We start from the raw sequence: 20,872 nt of genomic DNA, 5'->3' as shown, positions 1-20,872 counted from the left end.
TAGCTAAAGTTGAACTTGAGAATTGTATTCATTTTTTTTTTTTTCAGATAGTAAGGTTTGTATCTCTAACAGCATTTGGGATTTTTAAAGACTGTTTGGCTTAAACATTTACAAGTCCAGCACTATATCTATGCAAGTTCATATAACTTGTGGTTTCTGCTGTCTTGAACTGAATGGATTATATGGACAAGTTGGTGTGTTTTAGTTAAAAGGAAGAATATGTTCAAAACAAATTATGTTCAACAGTTTCTAAAAAGCCATTAAAAATACTTAAATATCTTACATTTAATTGACTGGTTTTAAAATATAGGTATGAGACTGAATGTCAACATCTTGCCTGTATCACCTGGAATAGTTGTATCATATGTACTTAAAAATATTCAAATCAGAGCACCTGCCATATGTGTAGCTGTATAATATGTAGCTCATTAAGTTTCCTCAAAATCCTTGGTGCGATTTAATCATCTGCCATTTTTCGTTCTGTAATGAAATTGTGCCATATCGGAGGTTGATATGACAAAGTGAATGTTTTTTTCTTTTTTTTTAACACAACATTTTTTTTATCCTTCTGGAACCCACAGTATTTATAAAGTTAAACCTGTTATTCACCTCCATCCTTTGGTAGCAACCTGCATTATCCTGTTTTAGCCTTAAAGTTTTTGAGTACCTCACTGGTTCTTTCTTCTGTAGCTGAGAGATTTATGTTTTTTTGTTTTATTTTATAATTTTTTGTTTATGTATTTATCCTCAGGTCCTCTTAGATGAATAATTTTGGCACTTGTGTGATGTTTAAAGGTATACCTTTATGAATATGTATCTAAAATGTTGTGATATAGATGAAATGGCCATGATATAGATCTCAAAATTGATTTTGGTACATTATTCTGAAGTACGAATCAGCATGATAAAATTAAAGCACAGCATCATTTATGAACAGCACACAAGTTACTCGATCCAGCTAAATCTAATTATGCTCATTATTCAGCAACATTTGGCCATTTCATGTAAAGAAATGCTTATGTAAATATTGACAATCATGCCAAGCTGGTTTTTAAGACATTGATAAGGGAACATTTTTTGACAGTGGGTAAATATACTCCAAGCAGAACTCTGATGTTGTATGGGCTTTATAAATTTAGTTGCTTGTATATTTTGTTTTTGGTGTGATACTGCATTTGATGTTCTTTTTTATTGCATACTGTGATTATGAAATATTAGTTGTACAATATAAACGTTTCCTTCAGGGTTATTGAATTCAGTCAAGTGCTGTTTTTATTCACTTTTTTGGGTTGCGTCATGTTTCTATTTGAAATGTCATTTGTTCCTATTGCTAAATCTAATTAAAAATAATTGTGGCTTTACATGTAAACCGGGAAATACTCCTTGACGTACACTATAGATCTTGCAAACAACCAAAAACTGTATGGTTCCTGTTTGTAGGAATTTGCTTGTTGCACAAAACTTAGCCTTGCAGATTGGTTTTTATATTTCCAGATAAAACTCCTGTAAGCTCTTATAGTTTGGAGTTAGAGCAAGAATTTGGAAAGCATGTCTTTTTATTTTTATTTTTTTATTTTTTTTCATTTTCACCACTGTGGTCTGATGTTTGTATTGATGTCTGTCTTCCACACTTGACTTTTGCCTATTCCAAATATTAATTAGGCCTATAATTTTACTTGTTTTGACTTGTACCCCTGTAAAACATGACTGGGTTTTTAGGGACCTTGGCTTTGCCATTGCTTTTAAAACTAGTTTTGCCTTTCACTTTTCCTTAGATGGCCTTTTTATGTGTCATGTGTTTGTTTTTGATACAACATAAAGAAAATATGTGTTTTATTCTCTATAATTCAGAACCAAATTCCACTTGTACAGTTGTATGTAAAATTGCATGTATGTGAAGTCTTGAGGATAAAAAATTCAACTACAAAAACAACATATTTTGTATCATCTGTGCCACTAACACTGTGACATTAAAATGTATTCATGTTCATATTTTCCTGTAATTTTATTTAGATTTGCATTTTGGTTATAATGTCAATGAAACCGTTTAGTTGGCCACTTTTGAAAAAAAAAAAAAATACCATTAAAAACATAGGTCAAAAAACAAAAATGTAAATTCAGGATGAGCTGAAAAATAAATCAATGTTTGCCAAATATGGCCAAGTAAAATAATTTCATTCACCTTTTCATTTGATAATTTCATATAATTATAACAGCTTTGCATTTTTAGTTTAGTTGAATATATGTTTTAAAATTGTAAAGAAAATGTCTTCACACCTGTATTTGGAATGTTGTTGGATGACAAAAAGCAGAATATTTCATTAACGTAATGTTGATTCTGGGTAAAACGATGAATGCTCCTCTTTTTCTTTTTCTTTTTTTTTTTTTTTGTGTGTGTGTGTGTGTGTGTGTCTTGCTTTATTACTTATTTAAGTATTTAAATGTAAATCGAATTAAAAAATAAATTCAAAATAAAAGCTCCCTCTTCCTGGGAATTCAATCGTCGCCCGGAAGTAGACTCGGTGAAATTCTTCCTCAGATTGATATCGCAGCAAAATGTGTAGGAAGGACTGAGACCAGCTGAAAGCTGTGGCTGTTCGACGTTTATTATCTAATTTTTATCGACATTCAGCATTCACCCGGATCCTTGTCTAATATTATACTATCTGATGCCTTCTTTCAAACTAGTCGCGTCTAAAAAGACGAACAGAAGGTGCTCGTGAATATTGGTAAATAACGGACAGTAAGTCAGATGTTGACAGCATAGAACTTACGTTACCATCCAAACATGGTGCTTTGACAGAAGTGATGCTGCATCGCAAGTATGGAGTCTTTAATATTGTATCTAGTGCTGTTAGCTCCACTTCTTGTCTATTCTGCTGTGAAACCAGCCTCTTTTGAAGAAGACTTGAGAAATAAGGAAGAGGCACAAGAGTTTGGTAAGTTACTCTGAGAAAGCTAACGTTATTTAAATTGGCTCAACAAGGAAATACGATTTCAAACTACTAAGTTAAATATACTGGTTTCTCAAATGAGGTTATATATATAAATATATATATATATGTATGGGCTATCTTGCTTTGTGAGTTCAGTCTTCCTTCCTTTTCCTGTTTTGACTCAGTCCGGTCCATAGATAAATATCTATGGTCAGGACTGCTTATGTTAGTTCATTTCCTCAATCAGGGAAGGTGCTGTATTTGCAGACTGAATGGAAAGGCATTTTGATATGCTTCCCTTAGAGTCTATGTTTGGGTCACTGTATGATCATATACATAAACTTACAGTCATGTTTTGTGATTTAAAAATATATATATATATAATTTATATTATATATAAATACAAATATTTTATATATAAATAACATTGTTTTCTTAAATATACTTGTGTGTGTGTTTATATATATATATATATATATAAATATATATATATATATATATAATACAAAATAATTATACACCGTGCATAAATATATATAAAATATAAATGTTTTATATATTAATAACATATTCTTAAATCTATGTGTGTATTTATATATACACAAAATAATTATATTCACACACACATATTATATATAAACAAAGACTTTTATTTTGGATGCAATTAATTGTTGCTCCTGCCTCTGTATGTGCATTACTTCAATCAGATGCGCTCAGCTCCTTACTGTCAGACTTTGACGTGGTGCCTGCATCAGGACTCCAGCTTCACTCGCTCAGGAAGAGGGATGTTGATGCCCGGTCACATGTGGAGCGGCTGGTCAGCTTCACAGCTCTCCGGAGGTAAAACTAACAGATCCACACATACCTCTTTCTTGCTATTACATGGCATAATCTGTTTGTTTGTTTATTCTCTAAACACCCCTGATTTTTATATATATATATATATATATATATTATTACTACTATTTTATGTGTGAGAGTGTTTGTGTTATTTTCTTTTGGTCACCTCTGACCTCAATTAATGATTTTGAGGCTTATTCTTATTTGAGATTTTCACTGCATTAAAAACATGTTTATTACATCTTTTTTTCAAAGGAACTTCAGTCTGTACTTGACAACCAACACAGAACTTTTCACGGACAACTTCAAGGCTGTTTTCGTAGATGAGAATGGAAAAGAGAACCAATATGATATTCAGTTACAGAATTACTTTAAAGGACACGTAGTGGGTAAGACATGCGATGAGGTTATTAGCCTCAGCCGAGAACTATATTTTCTTGTTTTTCATCCATGATTGTTTGCTATCCCAACAGGAGAGGAGCACTCACGAGTGCAAGCACACATAGACGGGGATGAGTTTTCAGCCCACATTCTTACTGAAGAGGCTGAATATAATGTAGAGGTGATTTGTTACTTTAAAGCATTTAAAATTAGTTTTTTTTTTTGTTTTTTTTGTTTTACTGTATGTTTCAGTCTCTCTTACCTTCGTTAGCCCTTGTGGCGGTTTACAGAGTCGCCCCCTGATGGCCGAATGCTGGTGTACCGCTCAGAGGACATTAAGAATATTAGTCGACTGTCCTCACCCAAAGTGTGTGGATATGTGAACGCTGATGCCCAGGATCTCCTCCCAGAAGAGGCAGCAGGACAAACGGAACAGGAGGGTGTGTATTCACATATATGATAATAGTGATGATAATTATATGTTTTATTATTTATGAAGTGCCTTTCCCAGGCTCAAGGTCGCTGCACAGGGTAAAGTAGACATGACATCAGCGTAAAGTAGACACGACATCATAAAGTAGACATGACATCATAAAGTAGACATGACATCAACAAGATACACACACACAGTAACTAAACACAGTAAAACACTAGACAGAGGTCGGCTAAAAATACTGTGAGAAAAGTTTCATGGACCACATTTTGAGAAGTGCAAACAAATCCTCATGAATAAAATCAAGCCCCGCTCACATTATCCTCTAAATATTCAGTTTTTTCAAAAGTTCAGAAAATATGTTATTTAGCAGAATTACACTACCATTCAAATTTTTTATTTTTATAAATTAATAATTTTACTCAGTAAGGATGCATTAATTTTATTTTTACAAGAATCTTGACATTTTTTTTATAAGTTTCCACAAAAATATGAAGCAGCACAGCTGTGTTCAACATTGGTGATAATAAGAAATGTTTCTTGAGCACCAAATCAGCATATTAGAATAATTTCTGAACGACTTTCTGACTGAAGACTGTAGTAAGGATGCTGAAAATTCAGCTTAGACATCACAGGAATAAATTACATATTAAAATCTATTAAATAATAGAAGCTCTATTTAAATTGTAATAATATTTCACAATATTACTGAATCTTTAATCAAATAAATGCAGCCTTGTTGAGCGCAAGAGACTTCTGAAAACTTCACTAACTTCTGAACAACAGTGTAAATATCAAATGTTGTTTCATGTAGTCTTAAAGGTCAAATTGTTTTGTTTTTAGCCATTTTGAGACAGGCACATTTCGTTATGAGAGATGCCTAAATGGACAATAGATATTCAGTTTATTCACATGCTCATGGTTTGCTCAGCAGGAATTGATACTGCATGAGTGTGTAGGGAGTTATACATTAGTCTGACAAAGGCCGTCCATTCAAGCATGTAGTCACCCAGCATTGACCTCTTGCCATGAGAATTTAAAATATTCTGGAGACAAAGCATAATAATTTTATTGTATAACTTTATTTTTTGTCCACCATTATAATATTCATTGAAGTCCCCATTGTGTAGTTTTAAATTGGTTGGGTCCATTTATGAACATTGATGCTTTGGGATTTACATAACTAATTATAAATAACAAAACTCATAGTGCACCATATTTAGATGGTTTATATGTTTTAAATGCAGAGCCTCACAACAGAGAGAGAAGATCTGCATACGACCACAAGAAGAACACCTGCCCGCTGCTGTTAGTGGCAGATCATCGCTTCTTTAAGCACATGGGCCGTGGAGAGGAGAGCACCACCCTCAACTACTTGGTGAGCAAAGCACATGAAATAGACCTGGAAAGGTGGCATGTCATTGTTCTTGTACAACAGAGCACTTTGATGCACTGGGGATATGATTCATATTAACACCTTGATATCAGATTTATTGATAAAAGTACATTGAATTTGAGCATTTTGTGTTTTTCAGATTGAGCTGATAGACAGAGTGGATGATATCTATAGGAACACATCCTGGGATCATGAATTTATAGGTTACGGTGTGCAGATTCAACAGGTGACCTTAATAACTTTCTATTCAACATCACTTCAGTATATGAGTTTGACTAGTTTCTTTTCATATTTGTTAAAGGGGTAATTGAACAGTTGACATTTGAAAAGCATCAAAAAGGGTGCAAAGGCACCTTAAAAATATGTTCCTATAATATAATATAATATAATGTATGTTAGAGTTAAGTTTTCAAGTTGTTATTCTTTGAAAATCTTGAATGAATCACACAAGTGGTTCATTAATATGTTTTGAATTATTCAATAACAAATCAAACTGATCCATTTCTTGAGCACAATTTATTGTTTCACAAATTTATCCGTAAATAACAACTTCATTTTAGTCTGTTTCTCAAATAAAGGCTTCAGACGATTTGTATAATAACACGCTATTCGCATAAACCACTTTTATGATAGCTTTATGCTGTGTGCTTTACAAAAAGCTTGATAGCTCCAAGCTGCATGGAAAAGAACAACCGAAAACAATATTTAAAACGCCTCCTTTTGTGTTCCACCGAAGAAAGAAAATCATACAGGTTTATGGGATTGTCCCAATCCATCCCTGATTTTCTTATTGGTAGAACTGGTGACTAAAGTCAAAGTGATCATACCAGCTGACTCAACTCTAATACAAAGAGCTTAGTTTCATTAGACCACCAACATTTCCAGATTTTGTCACATGGCTTGTAGCAGACTCCAGGTGTGACTTAATCTTGGGCTTTCTCAGAAGTGGCTTTTGGTATCTGGATATTTTCTCCCATTCTGACGAAAGCCATTTCATGCATAACAGTGGAGTTCATGTGCTCAATGCTTATTACTTTATCTCAATGTGCAATGTTTGATGAGTTAGTGTTATCGTGCCATCTAAGATGTAAATATGCCCACAGATAATCATAAATAAATGGCCCACAAAAGTTGCCCCAGGAGAGAATCACTACAATATGGATGGAAGCCCAATTGAAAGAAGTGGCCGTGTGTGGGATGTGAAGAAACTTCTGGAAGTAAGTGCCATGAAATCCTTGGGTCAAATGACACCTGTCAAAATGTTATGATCAATCCACAACAGCAATCCAGTGTTTGGGTCAGTGAAGTTTATGTGCTTTGTATTCGGTGTTAGTCCGATGTTATTGGCTGCAGACTGAAAAATATTATCCCAAATGCACCAAGAAGACATTTCAAATTAAGACATTTAGGATTCGTCAGATATCATCTGGTTAGGGTGTGTGCCAGTGTTTCCTGCTCAAAAAAGTGAAGTCAGTGTGAGGTCCGATTCACTGAACAGTGACTCTTAATGTTCGATTTGATTCATAGTATCTTTGTCTGTGAATTCATTCACAATAGACTCTCTTACTGAACTCAACTGTGAGTCATTTTTCTATTGTTTGACTTGAAATGAAGCAAGATCCACTACTGTTTGTGAACCATAAATCAATCCATTTATTCAAAATGTTATTTAAATTATTAATTAATTAATTAATGGTTACCAAAAAAAAATATAGAAATATTATTGGTCAAAGGGCAACATTATTTTAATTACATTTTAGAACCATTTTCAACAAATTTATTTTTTTTTTTTTACAAACAAGAGACATGGCATAATTATATCAGGATCACTATATTGAATATTTATGCGCCAAATGTATATTACTTATGAATGACCATCTTTATCAAGTATTTCTGTCATTTAAAAGAGTCATGTGGCTTCTAAAGCCAAGAGAATGTGGGTTTTAAAGAGGAGCCCTGAAACACAGATTTGTTGGCTCACTTTCTCATCTTTCTCTGGGTTCTCTTCAGCAATTCAGTTATGACATCGCAGACAACGCCTCTGCAGTTTGCCTTGCCCATCTCTTCACCTATCAGGACTTTGATGATGGCACTCTGGGTCTGGCATACGTGGCCCCTTCCAAACAGGGATTGGGAGGGCTCTGCCCTAAACGTAAGGATCTCTACAACTGTGAATAGAATTCCACTCAACAGCGCTTGACTTTGCACATTCGTTTTGTCTTACAGCCTACTATCCATCACAGTCTGTCAAGAAACCCAGTTACCTGAACACTGGCTTGACAAGCACCATGAATTATGGGAAAACTATTCTGACTAAGGTTTGCATACATTGCTTTAAATACCATTTAGATTTTGTATACTAGATGAAGCACAGTGATGTATCGTCTATCCAGGAAGCAGATCTTGTAACCACTCATGAGCTCGGACACAACTTTGGAGCTGAACACGATCCAGACACTGTACCTGGTTGTGCGCCCAGAGACGACCAGGGCGGCAAATATGTCATGTACCCTATCGCGGTCAGCGGAGATCACTTTAACAACAAGGTATTATCCATCCTGTGCTGATTATTTCTTTTAACATGTAGTTACTATTTCTCACACGCCTATTGTTTCCCTCAGCGCTTCTCCAGTTGTAGCAGGAACTCCGTCATTAAGGCGTTAAAGGCTAAGGCCCACCAGTGCTTTAAGGAGAGGAGCAGTAAGCTGTGTGGGAACTCCCGTGTGGAGGAGGACGAAGACTGCGACCCTGGACTGCTTCATCTCCAGGATGACCCCTGCTGCACAGAGAAGTGCAAATTCAGGAAGCCGGCAAAATGCAGGTAAAACGTGATAGACCACTATATCAGCCACTTTGAGATTATTAGCATCAACTTTGCCCAGATCTAATCATAATAGTGACCGCCCACTATTTCACAATTTGGTCTTCGTTCCTGAAGTATTTTCCCCAATTATTGCCTTCATAGGGATTTCAAAAATTACCTCAATCTAAGCCATGAACCAGACCAACAAGCTCTGAGATGCATCACGATATTGATGCATAAATTAAATAGTATATTAATAATTTAAAAAAAAATACATCAAATAACTAATATTAAATTCATTTAATAATAAAGAAAAAATAAAAAAGAACCTGTACGAAATGTCTTTAATGGGTTTTTTTTTTTTTTTTTTTTTTGCTCAATAAATTACATTATCAAATAAAGACACTGTAAAACTATAGATTAATAGACATTGGTATATATTTAAAGCAAAATGTGTGTGTGTGTGTATATATATATATATATATATATATATTATATATATATATATATATATGTTTGCTTTTTAAATCAATTATTTTTTAATTTTCTATTAATCAGAGAATCCCGAAATCTTGCGTTTTCACAAAAATATTAACCTGCACAACTGTTTTTACCACTGATATTAGTAATAAATGTTTTTGAGCACCAAATTAGCAATATGATTATGATTTCTTTAGGAATAATACTCACACATATATCATTGTTGCTATGAGTATTTGTGCCTGATGTTGTTTTCTGTGACCCTCAGTGACAGGAACAGCCCCTGCTGCAAGAACTGTAAGTTTGAAAGTGCAGACAAGATCTGTCAGGAGACCATCACTGCCACCTGCAAAAACATGTCCAGGTGCACAGGTCAGCCTGCCCACACTAACTTTAATGACACATAATAACATAAAACTCCACACTGTCAGTGTAGTTTATCCAGATCACTACTAAGCACACCTCTTATATTTGGTTGGTTAACTTTTTAACCCTTGTGTATCCCAGGCAACAGCAGTGAGTGCCCCACGCCTGGTAACCTGGCTGACAATACAGAGTGTGTGGACAAAGGTCGATGTCAGAAGGGCGAGTGCAAGCCTTTCTGTGAGGCCTTGCATAAACTTGAGTCCTGCGCCTGCAATGGTAAATGTCTAGACGAATCCTCCTCTGTGTTGACACTAGTGCCCTGCAGAGATCTCTATTTGAATGACCAGTTGATACCTAGTGAGCGGCGATGGACAATATGACGTTGTTTCTATATATGGCAGACAGGCTAGTTATCACAATTTGTTTTACTTCAGTTGATGTTTTTTTGTATTTCTATATAGACAAAGACCTTAATATCTTGTCTACAATTAAGCTTTTGAAAATTTACTCCATTATTGCCCTGGAAAAATGATGCATGTCATATTAGTAATTCATCATTTTTTCATGGTTTTGAAAGAAGATTTTGATTTATTTGATCAAATGCACATAAATATTGTGAAATATCATTGTTTTCTATTTTAATATATTTAAAAATTGTATTTATTCATGTGATGGCAAAGCTACGTTTTCAGCATCAGTGTCACATGATCCTTCAGAAATCATTCTAATATGCTGATTTATGCTTTAGAAACATTTCTTCTTATTATTATCAAAGTTGGAAACATTTTTATAAAAACCATGATGCATTTTATCAGGTTTCTTTTATGAATAGAGAGTTCAAAAGAACAGAAAAACTTTTGATAGTGTGAACCAGACCATGTGACTTTTATCCCCAGTCTCCTAAGATGAAATTTATTTAATTTCAGGCTGAAATTACAGGAATATTTAGGCTATTTTACACAACATGTTCAGAACCTGCACTTATATTGGTGTTTGTCATTATCACATTGACCTATATTGGCCTGTTAAGTGGAATGGTCCATGTACACTGAAACTTATGTATTTTAATAATCGTGTTCAATGTTATAGCCTCCATTATGAATGCAAAAATGCTGAGCCTGTCCATTTGTGGTGATGTTTTTCAGAGACCGAGGATTCATGTAAAGTGTGCTGTAGGAGCAGAGACGGGCTGTGCACTCCCTATTTTGGTGGAGGGAAATTTCTTTACCTGCGCAAGGGCAAACCCTGTACTGTTGGCTTCTGTGATGGGGACGTGAGTGCATTGCTCGTCTGTCTTTTGGAAATGATCATTTATCAGACTGATAAATAATGTTTTCTATAAATGCTGTGGTGGTGTTCATTTCAGGGCAAATGCATGAAGCAGGTCCAAGATGTCATTGAACGTTTATGGGACTTCATAGACAAACTGGACATCAACACATTTGGTAAGCGATAGCAGAGAGAAATTAGCTAGGAATCATGCTGTGAAATTGTCTTTTTCTCTATATTTTGTATATGCCAGTGGTGACTCTTTTCTGTCAATGTGCAGGGAAGTTCTTGGCTGACAACATAGTGGGATCAGTGGTGGTCTTCTCTCTCCTGTTCTGGATTCCCCTAAGCATACTGGTGCACTGTGTGGTGAGACTTATTTCACAAACTTCAAAATGTTTTTCTGAATTGATTTTGTGTGAATTTTCTGAAATTCTGTTATCATTTACTCACCGTGGTGTAGTTCTAATCGTCTGTCATTTTCTTCTGTGAACTCATGTGGTAGAATATTCAATCCATGCAATAAGTGAATGTGAATTTGGACCGTCAAGCTCCAAAAAGGACACACAAAAAAAACATAAAAGTGGCCCTTATGACTTGTACACTATATTCCAAGTCTCCTAAAGCCAAATGATACTTTTAGTATTCATTATTAATATTTTGAATTCATATTTTCATCTAAATGTATGTTTTAGTAATTAGACAGAGTTTTATTAACAAAACAGTTATGGCAAGAGTAGGTTTATCAACAAATGTTATCATACTTTGTCTACTCTCTAAACAGCATTATGGTAAAAATGTAACGCTATGGTAACAGCTTTCTTAACTTTACGCAACGTCGTTTTGCTTCAGGCGGAACGGACAGTATTGCCTTTTCTTTTCTTATCTCCGTTTTCACTTTGTTTGTGGTCATACGGTATGAAATGTTGACTACAAACACAATTTATTTTCCGTCGCTGTTCTCTTTTCGTATTTACGATTATTTGCCGTCTTTAGCCACTGCATACTAAACTGCGGATTCATCACTGGAAACCGAAAGTAACTGCAGTTAAATCTTTACTCTTTGAATTCTTGCACCTGGGAACAATACAAGTCGACACAATTATGTCTACAAGTTTACTAAAGAGTATTACCTACTAAAGCAAGGCAGTATTTGACTCTGGTCAACCGTATCCATTAGGGGTTTAATGATACCCTCATGTCACGATTCGATACATATCACGATACTGAACTCACGATACAATATTATTGCGATATTCCAAGAGAAATAATAACAATATTCATGATTCTGAAGCTGAAAATACAGAATTATTTTAGACAAATATTCTTGCACTTTTTCTGACTATATATATTTAAAATAATGTTGGACACTTTTTACTGGTCAAGTTACTGGTAAGTCATTTCACATTATCAGGATACACAAATATTACCCTATTGAATTATTATACATAATCAACAGTATATATAGTATTTAATGTAGTACTGACACTAAAACTTTTGTGAGAATTTTCTCTCACACAGTATTTTTTATTTTGGGGAACTTTCCACGATACATATTGTTGTATTTTTGTATTGCGATATATTGTGGCACGATATATTGTTACACCCCTAGTATCCATACACAATGCTGGCAGTGGCCTTGGGTGGCAACATGTACAGTGTATTATGGGTGTTGATGTTTTCCAAAGTATTTGGCAAAAAGAAAGACAGGCAAATAGCCTGTTTTCTCTAGTCAGGTAGCACCGATTTAATATATATATATATATATATATATATATATATATATATATATTCGCCTTTCTACTGTATTGGCACAGCCATGTTTTATTGAAAGGCCATTTTGCAAGTTTTTCATACCATTTGATGGCATTTTCCCATAGCCATTTTCCCAGGGCATTATGGTGACTAAATGATGACAGAATTGTCATTTTTGGCTAAACAATACATTACAGTGATCATCTCTCTTTGCTTGCTAATAGGACAAGAAACTGGATCAACAATATGAGGAAAAATCCAAAACCATGATGTTCCCTAGTGTAAGTCCTTCTATCACAAAACTACATCTCCCAAGATGGACTCCTCTCATGCAGCGGAGATCAGAATACTAACACACTAATATGCATTCAAGTCATTCACGACCCCAAAGTCACATAATAACATTCAGTTAGCATGGCGTCTTTAATCAGGGCTAGTCGTGAATGACTTGTGAATTGTTTGCTCTGACCCTTGTGGAACTGCAGCAGATGATAGTGGAGGTGTGTAGTAGAGCTCTCAACTCAGGTGAGTGTGCGCCATTACCCCCATTTCCCTCTCTCCCGGGTGTGACGAGTCGGAGCGCGCTGGTTGTGATGTGTCAGATGTGCCGACTGAGTTCAGTTCAGCTTGTCCTGTATGTGTCTGGGGATGTGCTGTGGGTTTCTGGTTCAAACGTGTTTTTTGGATGCAGTTGAGTCCTCGAGCGTTTTAAATGCACGACTTTGTGAAAGTCTTTTGATACTGCATACGCTACAGATGCCCTTCTCTTCATTTGATTTGTTTCAAGAGATGTGAATGGATCGCATATTTTGCTGCATCTAACTCAAGTGTAGCATGCTGTTCATGTTATGCATAGGGATGGGCATCAGTTTGTCGACTCATATAGTTGACATACAGTAAATAAGATGAATGTGCTCTCGTTTAATTTTTTTAATCTTTGTACTAATTGTAATAGATTTGTGAGAATAATTTTCATCCAAAATTAGATCATAGATTTTTACAAAAAACTGAAAAACATATAATTTTTATTTTCTGCCTACTTTTGTGGTGAATTTTCAGTAAAAATGCTATTATCAAAACAAAATATAAATACTAAACAATAGATTATACAGTATTTTATTTTTAAACAATGGAAACAAATGGCTAAAAAATCAGTAGTTGGTTTACGTACTCAAGCACCATACAGATGTTTTTCCATCGTGTTCAGTTCACTCACGGTTTTAAGATGTGTCATGTTAAAAAATACTTAAACACTTAGTTTCATGTCTTTTTTTTTCTCAAACCTTTGGTTTTTTTCATTGCGACGTCTAGATCAGTGGTTCTTAACCAGGGGGCCAGGGTCCTCAGTTATTCAGTTATATTAAAAACAATAATTAAAGCTACACTGTGTGATTTTTACCCCCATCTAGCGGTGAAAAGGTATATGACCATCCAGTGAATATTAGTTTCTGTTCCTCTCAATTCCGATTTCGTTTTAACTCCTACGGTGGCCAATGTAGTCCAAGATTACCATAGCTTCCAGTTCGACCTCGTCCATGAGTGTTAACTCAAATGTAAACGCGAAAGGCGAAGCTTGAATTAACGGGTATGTCCCTCTTTGGCTAATGTACTTTCAAGATGGAGGGGCAACATGGTGACCGACATTAGAACCCCTTACCCGTATGTATTTTGAACGCCATATTATACACTCACGAGAATACTTTATTACTTAAACGAAGTAAATATACATTAATGAGCACATACATTTTTGAAAGAACGAAGTGTTTTAGCTAAGAATAAACTAAAAGAGTTACACAATGTAGCTTTAAATTGCTAAAACACACAAAATTCAAGATGTAAACTTAAATCGTTTAATGTTATTGAAAAATATACAGAATTTTCTTATCTTTTTGAATCACTAAATATATTGTTTAATTAATTTAATATACTCTATACACCCAGTTTATTTTAATAATAATATTTTTTTACATTATATAACGCTTTGCGCAATTTACATATGAAGGGGGAATCTCCTCAACCACCACCAATGTGCATCATCCTCCTGTCTTTTCTCCACTGACTTTCTATGATGTTCAAAGTGTTTCTAAAGATGCAGATTTTTAGAAGGTAGCTGTCTGACTGTCTGGAATATGGTTTGTGTAACGTTAGCAACATATTATTAACTGTTTGACAACGTAGTCAAGCCATAGTTTGGGAATTTCTGGTTTAGTGCGACTCATAAAACACTTTACCATTCTGATACATCGACTTGTAGATGACCCTGTATAATTCGCTCTTCCTCTTACAGTATATATGGCTGAATTAAACCAATATTTCCACTTGCCATTGTGTAGCATTTACTACAGTTGACCGAGTGGATCAGATAGTCCAAGCTGGTGTGATTGAGTGCAGACTAATTTACTATGCATGGTAAAACATTTAAAAAGTCGTTTTAATTATCAAGGATGAGTTTTAATGAAAGCAATTATTGACTGCAGGGGGACTACTGTGTTGGACAATGCTGGACCTTTGAGTTTGCAAACCACTGGTCTAGATGTTTTTATGAGACGCAATAATAGTGCTTTTAAAATCGATCATTGCTGTCACTTGCAGTACTCGTGCCCATCCCTAGTGATGTAGTGAATATCATGATAAGCTTCCGAACAGCCTTCCTTACTGATTGTGTCACAAACTTTTATCCTTAGAGCGCAGAGATGCAGAGCAGTCAGGAACCGTTGCCCTTCCGCATCGTCAAGGTCGCTCCTCCGCCGTCAATGGCAGCACGACCTCAGCCCTCAACGGGCCCCGCCGTGTCATCAGCACAGGAGACGCTCGCCGCCCCAGGCCCTGCCAGCCTCTCCGCCGAACCCAGAGTGGATCTGCTGCGAATGGCCACAATCGAGGAGGACCCCAGCGGAGACTCCTCTCACCTGGACGAGGAGGAAGGCTTCCCTCAAAGCGTCACAGCTGCCAGGTCCTTCGAGGACCTCACCGGACAGGCAATGCCATCCCGCGGGGACAAGAGACGGCTGAAGAGACAGGCGCGCATTGACAGTAAGGAGACCGAGTGCTGAGGACACTCGTATTCAAGTCAAAGATCACTCGATTGAGACGAGCCGTAATAAACGGTGCAATCAGGATTCATTTTGTTGGTGAGTTTAAAAGTCTATGTGATGTGTTGACTGCTGACATATTTCCGTTGTTTTTTAAACAATTTGTAGCATTCTTTTAATGCACAATTGTCCTTACAAATAGTGTCACTTAAAAGCAAGTCAGTAACTGCTAAGAGAAATAACTGATGTTTGGTTAAATTAAAGGAATACATTCAACATGGCTTTGGACAGCTGCGAAATGCGACTAGCCTATCAGTTTTTAATAGCGAGCAAAAATACACATTGACGGGTATGAACTTGAATGAATTTGGAATGAAAGTTTTAGGGGTTGAAGTGAAAATGAAAATTCAGCCATTTGCTCACCCTCATGTCGCTACATGGGAGGGGGAAAACACTTTATTTTTCTTTTTTTTCCGTCCAAACATTGAGTGTCTAATATTTTTTGGACCCCATTAACTTTCATTGCATGGACGAAAACAGTATAAAACATCCTTCAGAATATCCTGTTTTGTGTTTCACGGTATAAAGATAATTATATAAAGTATTGGAACAACATGCAGGTGTGTATATAATGACAGAATTTTCATTTTAGGATGAACTGTTCCTTTAATAATTTGTAACTGTTTAGGTACTTTTAGTTGTTTCTATAATCTGAAGTACAAATCAAAATTATTTTATTGTGATAATTGACAAATCAGATGCTGTCTATAGAGCTTAAAGGGACAGTTCACCCAAAACAAATTCTGTTATTATTCAATCGCCCTCATGTCGTTTGAACCAGTCAATATGTGCCTTGTAAGTTAACACAGTTGCAGTTGTGCAAATTCTTGTATTCTCACTCATTTATACCTCATTAAAAACACGAGCAGCAGGCCTACAGCACACCTCTATACATGTCATCACACTTTTAATGTTGCACTGGTCGACTCGCTGACAAAATTCAAGTTTTGCATGTTCTATGCCATATGTATATAAATTACTTGTGTGTTAATGGGAACTGTAGAGGTGATGCTATGTATAACAAGTTTTCTTGGCTGAATGATAGAAAGTGCACAGGGTGTTGAAAATGTTGTCATATATTTTAAGTAGGGCTGTCAAACGATTAATCGCATCCAAAATAAAAGTTTGTGTTTAAATTATTTTATATATATAAACACACACACATGCTTGTATATATTTAAGAAATATTATATATATATATATATATATATATATATAAAATTTATATTATATATAAAAACAAATATTTTATATATAAATAAATATAAATAATTTTTTTCTTAAAAATACATGCATGTGTGTGTATATATATATATATATATAATTATACACAGTGTACCCACATAAATGATGTAAACACAAACTTTTATTTTGGATGCGATTAATCGTTTGACAGCCCTATTTTTAAAGCTTGTTCAGTTTAGTATGTGCTCTCTACAGCATCTCGTGTCATTTTAATATACCTGTGTGAATATGTGAAACACTGATTACAGAGCCAGGGATGTGCATATTTCATTATTTCATCTTTTTGCCACTAAAACGAATGTATAGACGTGACCAAAATCATTAGTATTAGTATAGACTATTATGCCCCCACTGTGAAATATCAGACTGACTATTAAAGTTGAGTTTTAACAACGTTTTCATGTGCCATAAGTCAATAGACTAAATATATATATTTTGTATTGTTTCTTATATTCCTGTATATAAAATCAGAAATAATTAAAACCTCTTATTAGAAATATCAAACTACTATCCTTAAATGTTTTTCTGATACTTGGTTGTTACATTTATTCAACATATTCTAGGGATATGAACCCTTATAAATAAACTGCCTCTACACTGAAGTGTTTCTATTTAATTTATGGACCTAGGCTGAAAAAAATACATAGGAATTTTGCAAGGAGATATAAAATGAAAGTGGTTATTGTCCCTCTAAAAGCTTTGTGTGTGTATGTTTAAACGGCAGGAAATCAATTGGCCTCACCCAAAACTTTAATACAGAAATCTGAATATTGTTTGGCAGAACATCAAACATAATCTGTGACATTTGTCATTTTACTTGCTTAAGTAACTCAAAATACTCCTTGTTTGCAAATAGGGCTGGCGGCTGGTCCTTCCACCATGTATAATTAGTGTATCCAAAAATATTGCAATTTAAACCACAGGAACTGAATGGTGTTTCATCCGCTGTGCATCATATGACCTGAGGTTTAATCACACAGTAGACTGCTCTCAGGGCATTTTGGGTCCACATCCCCCCAGTAAGGCAGAATGAAGGGCAAGTTAGCCACTCGCCTCTCAAGAAGTGTCCATAAATACTTTGCCACAAACTGGTTTCCTTTATCAGAAAGATGCAGTCCATCTGAAAGGTACACTGAGAAATCCTGAGGGGAGAAACACATGCGTTTGCCGTATATTCGTTATATTTATACAGTACATGCTCATTGATAACAGTATGTGCCAGCATGTGCGTTACCTGTCCATCTTTTTGCATGAGTGTCCAGAGATCCAGAACATCCACACCAGATTGTCCTGCAGCCTGAACGCAGGCCTGCGCATACTGACCAGCCACAGAGTTTAACCGATTCAAAGCTGAACCTGATGAAAATCATAATCAATGTGTGTGTGAGAGAGACTGAGGCTATCTTTCTAATTAAATATTAAATTACTGCTTACTACACAGTCTATACAGCCAACATTTTTTATATTTTTAAATAATTTTAGCAATGGCATGCAATATGCAGTGATACAAGTTTCATAAGGTTTGAAAGTGAAAGAGTTTTTGGCCAGTATTAGCTCAAAAGGCATGCATGGATTCATAATTCAACATGCTATGATGTGGGACCTAATAATTTAAGAGTGAATTTGGATTCAGCAATTCTGTTTGTTGACTCCTGTATTCCACCTAGTTCATTATATGTTGTAATTTCCCTTTTTACAGTCAGTAGATTCCTGGCGTAGATTAGAGGCCTGTCTAGGTCAAGCACAGTCGCCAGTCTTGATACAGACTCCACCAAGAGCTCAGGTTAGTCCTCAATGAAACGCATGTGTGTATATTTTTGATTTCATAAGATATGATTCAATTTACAGCTAAAACACCTGGAGCACATTCTTTATTAATACTTTTTGAAAGTAGAGTATATTTGCTGAAGTTTTTGTAGAGTAAGTATATTCACTATCTATATTTGTTTAGTGTACAACAGCACACACACACAGTATCCCACAATGCAAAACAAACACTGAATTTACACTAAGCACTGAATATACTGCAAAGCAGCACTAGTGTCCAGCATGCAGTAGCCTACACTAGTATTGAACACGACCTAAAGTCCGGAGGTCGGTGTATCACCTTTTAGCAAGCACTCTTTCTCCCAGGCGGCTTCTTGAAGTGGTGGCGGTGTGATGAAGATGATTTTGTCATTGGACACTCCTATAGACACCAGATATCTGACAATGTCCTTCAAATTCTCCGAGAACTCCTGGAGATGCACGTGCTGCGCGGGGTTCTTGTCTGTAAAAAACAACTATTGTCATCACATCACCGCCGCTGTTGTTTAGCAATGATGCACAACACACGTGATAGTCTTACCTTCCAAAGCACAATCATTAGCGCCAAAGAAAACAGTCACAGCCGCAATAGGAGCATCAGAAATGGGCACAATGCGAGGAAGCACAATCTTAGCCCACCTTGTGTTGTATCCCGACAAGCCCCTGTTTACCACGTCGCATTTTCTAATAAAACAAAGAAATTATCAAATCATTAGTTATTTTTTTTTAAATAATATAATCATCAGCTGTGGCGGTGTGAATACAATGATGCATCCGTGAGCTGTCCTGAACTCTGTAACGTTACCTCTCGAGTTTATGAGCTATGTCACACCCCCATCCGTTCGCTTGAAAGGCAAACTGAAACAAAAAAGCATGTTACAGTAAGTATTAAAACTCAAACGGCAGTGTCCCAAAATGTTAACTGTTACCTGTGTTATTGAGTCACCGAAGAGAATGATTTGGGGCCATACAACTTTCTTTAATGTCGACATTGTAACAGCAACACCCGACGACTTTAATTCACCTCAGACTGCGAGGAGGAAGAAGGAGCAAAGCCGGAGCTCCGTTTGTAAATGATTCGGAGTTCAAATCTTTGAATCATTTTGTTCCACGTACTGAATCCTTTCTCGTTCACATAGGATAGAAGCGCGTGACTCTTTTAAAGACACACGAGCCGAGAGCTATCTTCAGAAAAACTGCTTACTGTAATAATAGCCTACAGCTTACAACCCCGGTTTAGGCTAATACATAAGTTAACTCATATATATATATTTTTAAATAAAACCATCTCACCAATAAACCTATTGTGTTAATTTATTTTTATACATTGCTTATAGTAGCTAGTCTTTCTTTATAAAGGCAGTGCCAATACTGTTTTAAATGTTTAACTTAATAAAATGGGTTTCATGTGGAACTGGTTTCAAGTGAATATTAATTTAATATGTTTGAATCAGGTTAAGTTTAAAATAAAATAAAGAAGTTTTTAGGAATGGCGTATGTAGGCTATGACACGCCAATTCGTACTTGCATTTTTTTTGGCGTGCTATCAACACGCACAATAGCGTGTTTATGAACGCCGTTGACTTAACGTTACATTACTGTCTACTTTACCACAACCCGTTCCTAAACCTACCCGTCACTGGTTAATACGGTTTATGAGTCTTGCCCTACTATCGCTCCCCAGATCAGATGTAGATCTACATTTTGCTTCGTTTCGTTCGGACATTTAACGGCGTATACATACACGCGTACACGCGCACAGCTCAAAATGCGTAATTGCGTATATAACACGCGCCACTTGACTTGAAAGTGGCTTATGTTTATGCAAAAGTCATGATGTCATGTTGCTGTATCAGTACCTGCTGAAAAGTTCCTTTTGACCCCACTAAACAAGTTATCAACATTTTTCCTACACTCAATAATGCTTTGCATGAGTTATTATGAGGAACATTCATTGAGTTGCAAAAACTTAATGAAACCATTTAAAGTCGGCATGAAATGAAAGTTGTGTTGAGACTTTTATTTCCAATTGTGACCTATATTTCAGAGAAAAATGTCTTCTCGAACAAG

The 20,872-nt window shown here is 35.6% G+C and overlaps 3 protein-coding genes across 8 annotated transcripts in view; 2 read left to right on the top strand and 1 right to left on the bottom strand.

The window, feature by feature from the left end:
- Nucleotides 1-1,992, top strand: part of rnf144aa (ring finger protein 144aa) — a 451,897-nt gene extending 449,905 nt beyond the window's left edge. For all 5 annotated transcript variants that reach the window (XM_089120489.1, XM_089120490.1, XM_089120491.1 and 2 more), the window contains one exon: nucleotides 1-1,992. This exon is cut by the window's left edge and continues 1,080 nt beyond it. The gene's annotated coding sequence lies outside the window, so the exon portion shown is untranslated.
- A 531-nt stretch (nucleotides 1,993-2,523) lies between these two features.
- Nucleotides 2,524-17,393, top strand: adam17a (ADAM metallopeptidase domain 17a). Of its 2 annotated transcripts, XM_039667882.2 has the most exons (20): nucleotides 2,524-2,939; nucleotides 3,644-3,776; nucleotides 4,032-4,165; nucleotides 4,250-4,338; nucleotides 4,429-4,597; nucleotides 5,838-5,968; nucleotides 6,126-6,212; nucleotides 7,090-7,203; nucleotides 7,997-8,138; nucleotides 8,213-8,304; nucleotides 8,380-8,532; nucleotides 8,608-8,807; nucleotides 9,538-9,641; nucleotides 9,777-9,911; nucleotides 10,781-10,908; nucleotides 11,002-11,080; nucleotides 11,185-11,273; nucleotides 12,884-12,940; nucleotides 13,145-13,184; nucleotides 15,344-17,393. In XM_039667882.2, exons 1-20 carry the CDS (start codon nucleotides 2,825-2,827, stop codon nucleotides 15,688-15,690), a joined length of 2,538 nt encoding a protein of 845 aa, XP_039523816.2. In that variant the 5' UTR covers nucleotides 2,524-2,824; the 3' UTR covers nucleotides 15,691-17,393. The 2 variants fall into 2 exon arrangements, with proteins under 2 accessions (XP_039523816.2, XP_039523822.2); XM_039667888.2 differs by lacking the exon at nucleotides 13,145-13,184.
- Nucleotides 17,394-17,728: 335 nt separating this feature from the next.
- Nucleotides 17,729-19,890, bottom strand: iah1 (isoamyl acetate hydrolyzing esterase 1 (putative)). The gene is made up of 6 exons (XM_039667909.2): nucleotides 19,732-19,890; nucleotides 19,608-19,660; nucleotides 19,344-19,486; nucleotides 19,104-19,265; nucleotides 18,231-18,352; nucleotides 17,729-18,138 (listed from the first exon to the last, which is right to left on the bottom strand). The coding sequence occupies exons 1-6, from the start codon at nucleotides 19,792-19,794 to the stop codon at nucleotides 17,965-17,967; spliced, it is 717 nt and encodes a 238-aa protein (XP_039523843.2). The 5' UTR covers nucleotides 19,795-19,890; the 3' UTR covers nucleotides 17,729-17,964.
- Nucleotides 19,891-20,872: the final 982 nt, after the last annotated feature.

The sequence above is a fragment of the Pimephales promelas genome, chromosome 15, assembly GCF_988280905.1.
Source record: "Pimephales promelas chromosome 15, fPimPro1.hap1.1, whole genome shotgun sequence".
Taxonomy (NCBI): domain Eukaryota; kingdom Metazoa; phylum Chordata; class Actinopteri; order Cypriniformes; family Leuciscidae; genus Pimephales; species Pimephales promelas.
Note: the sequence above shows the minus strand (reverse complement) of the source record. Positions and strands in the feature narration are given on the sequence as shown.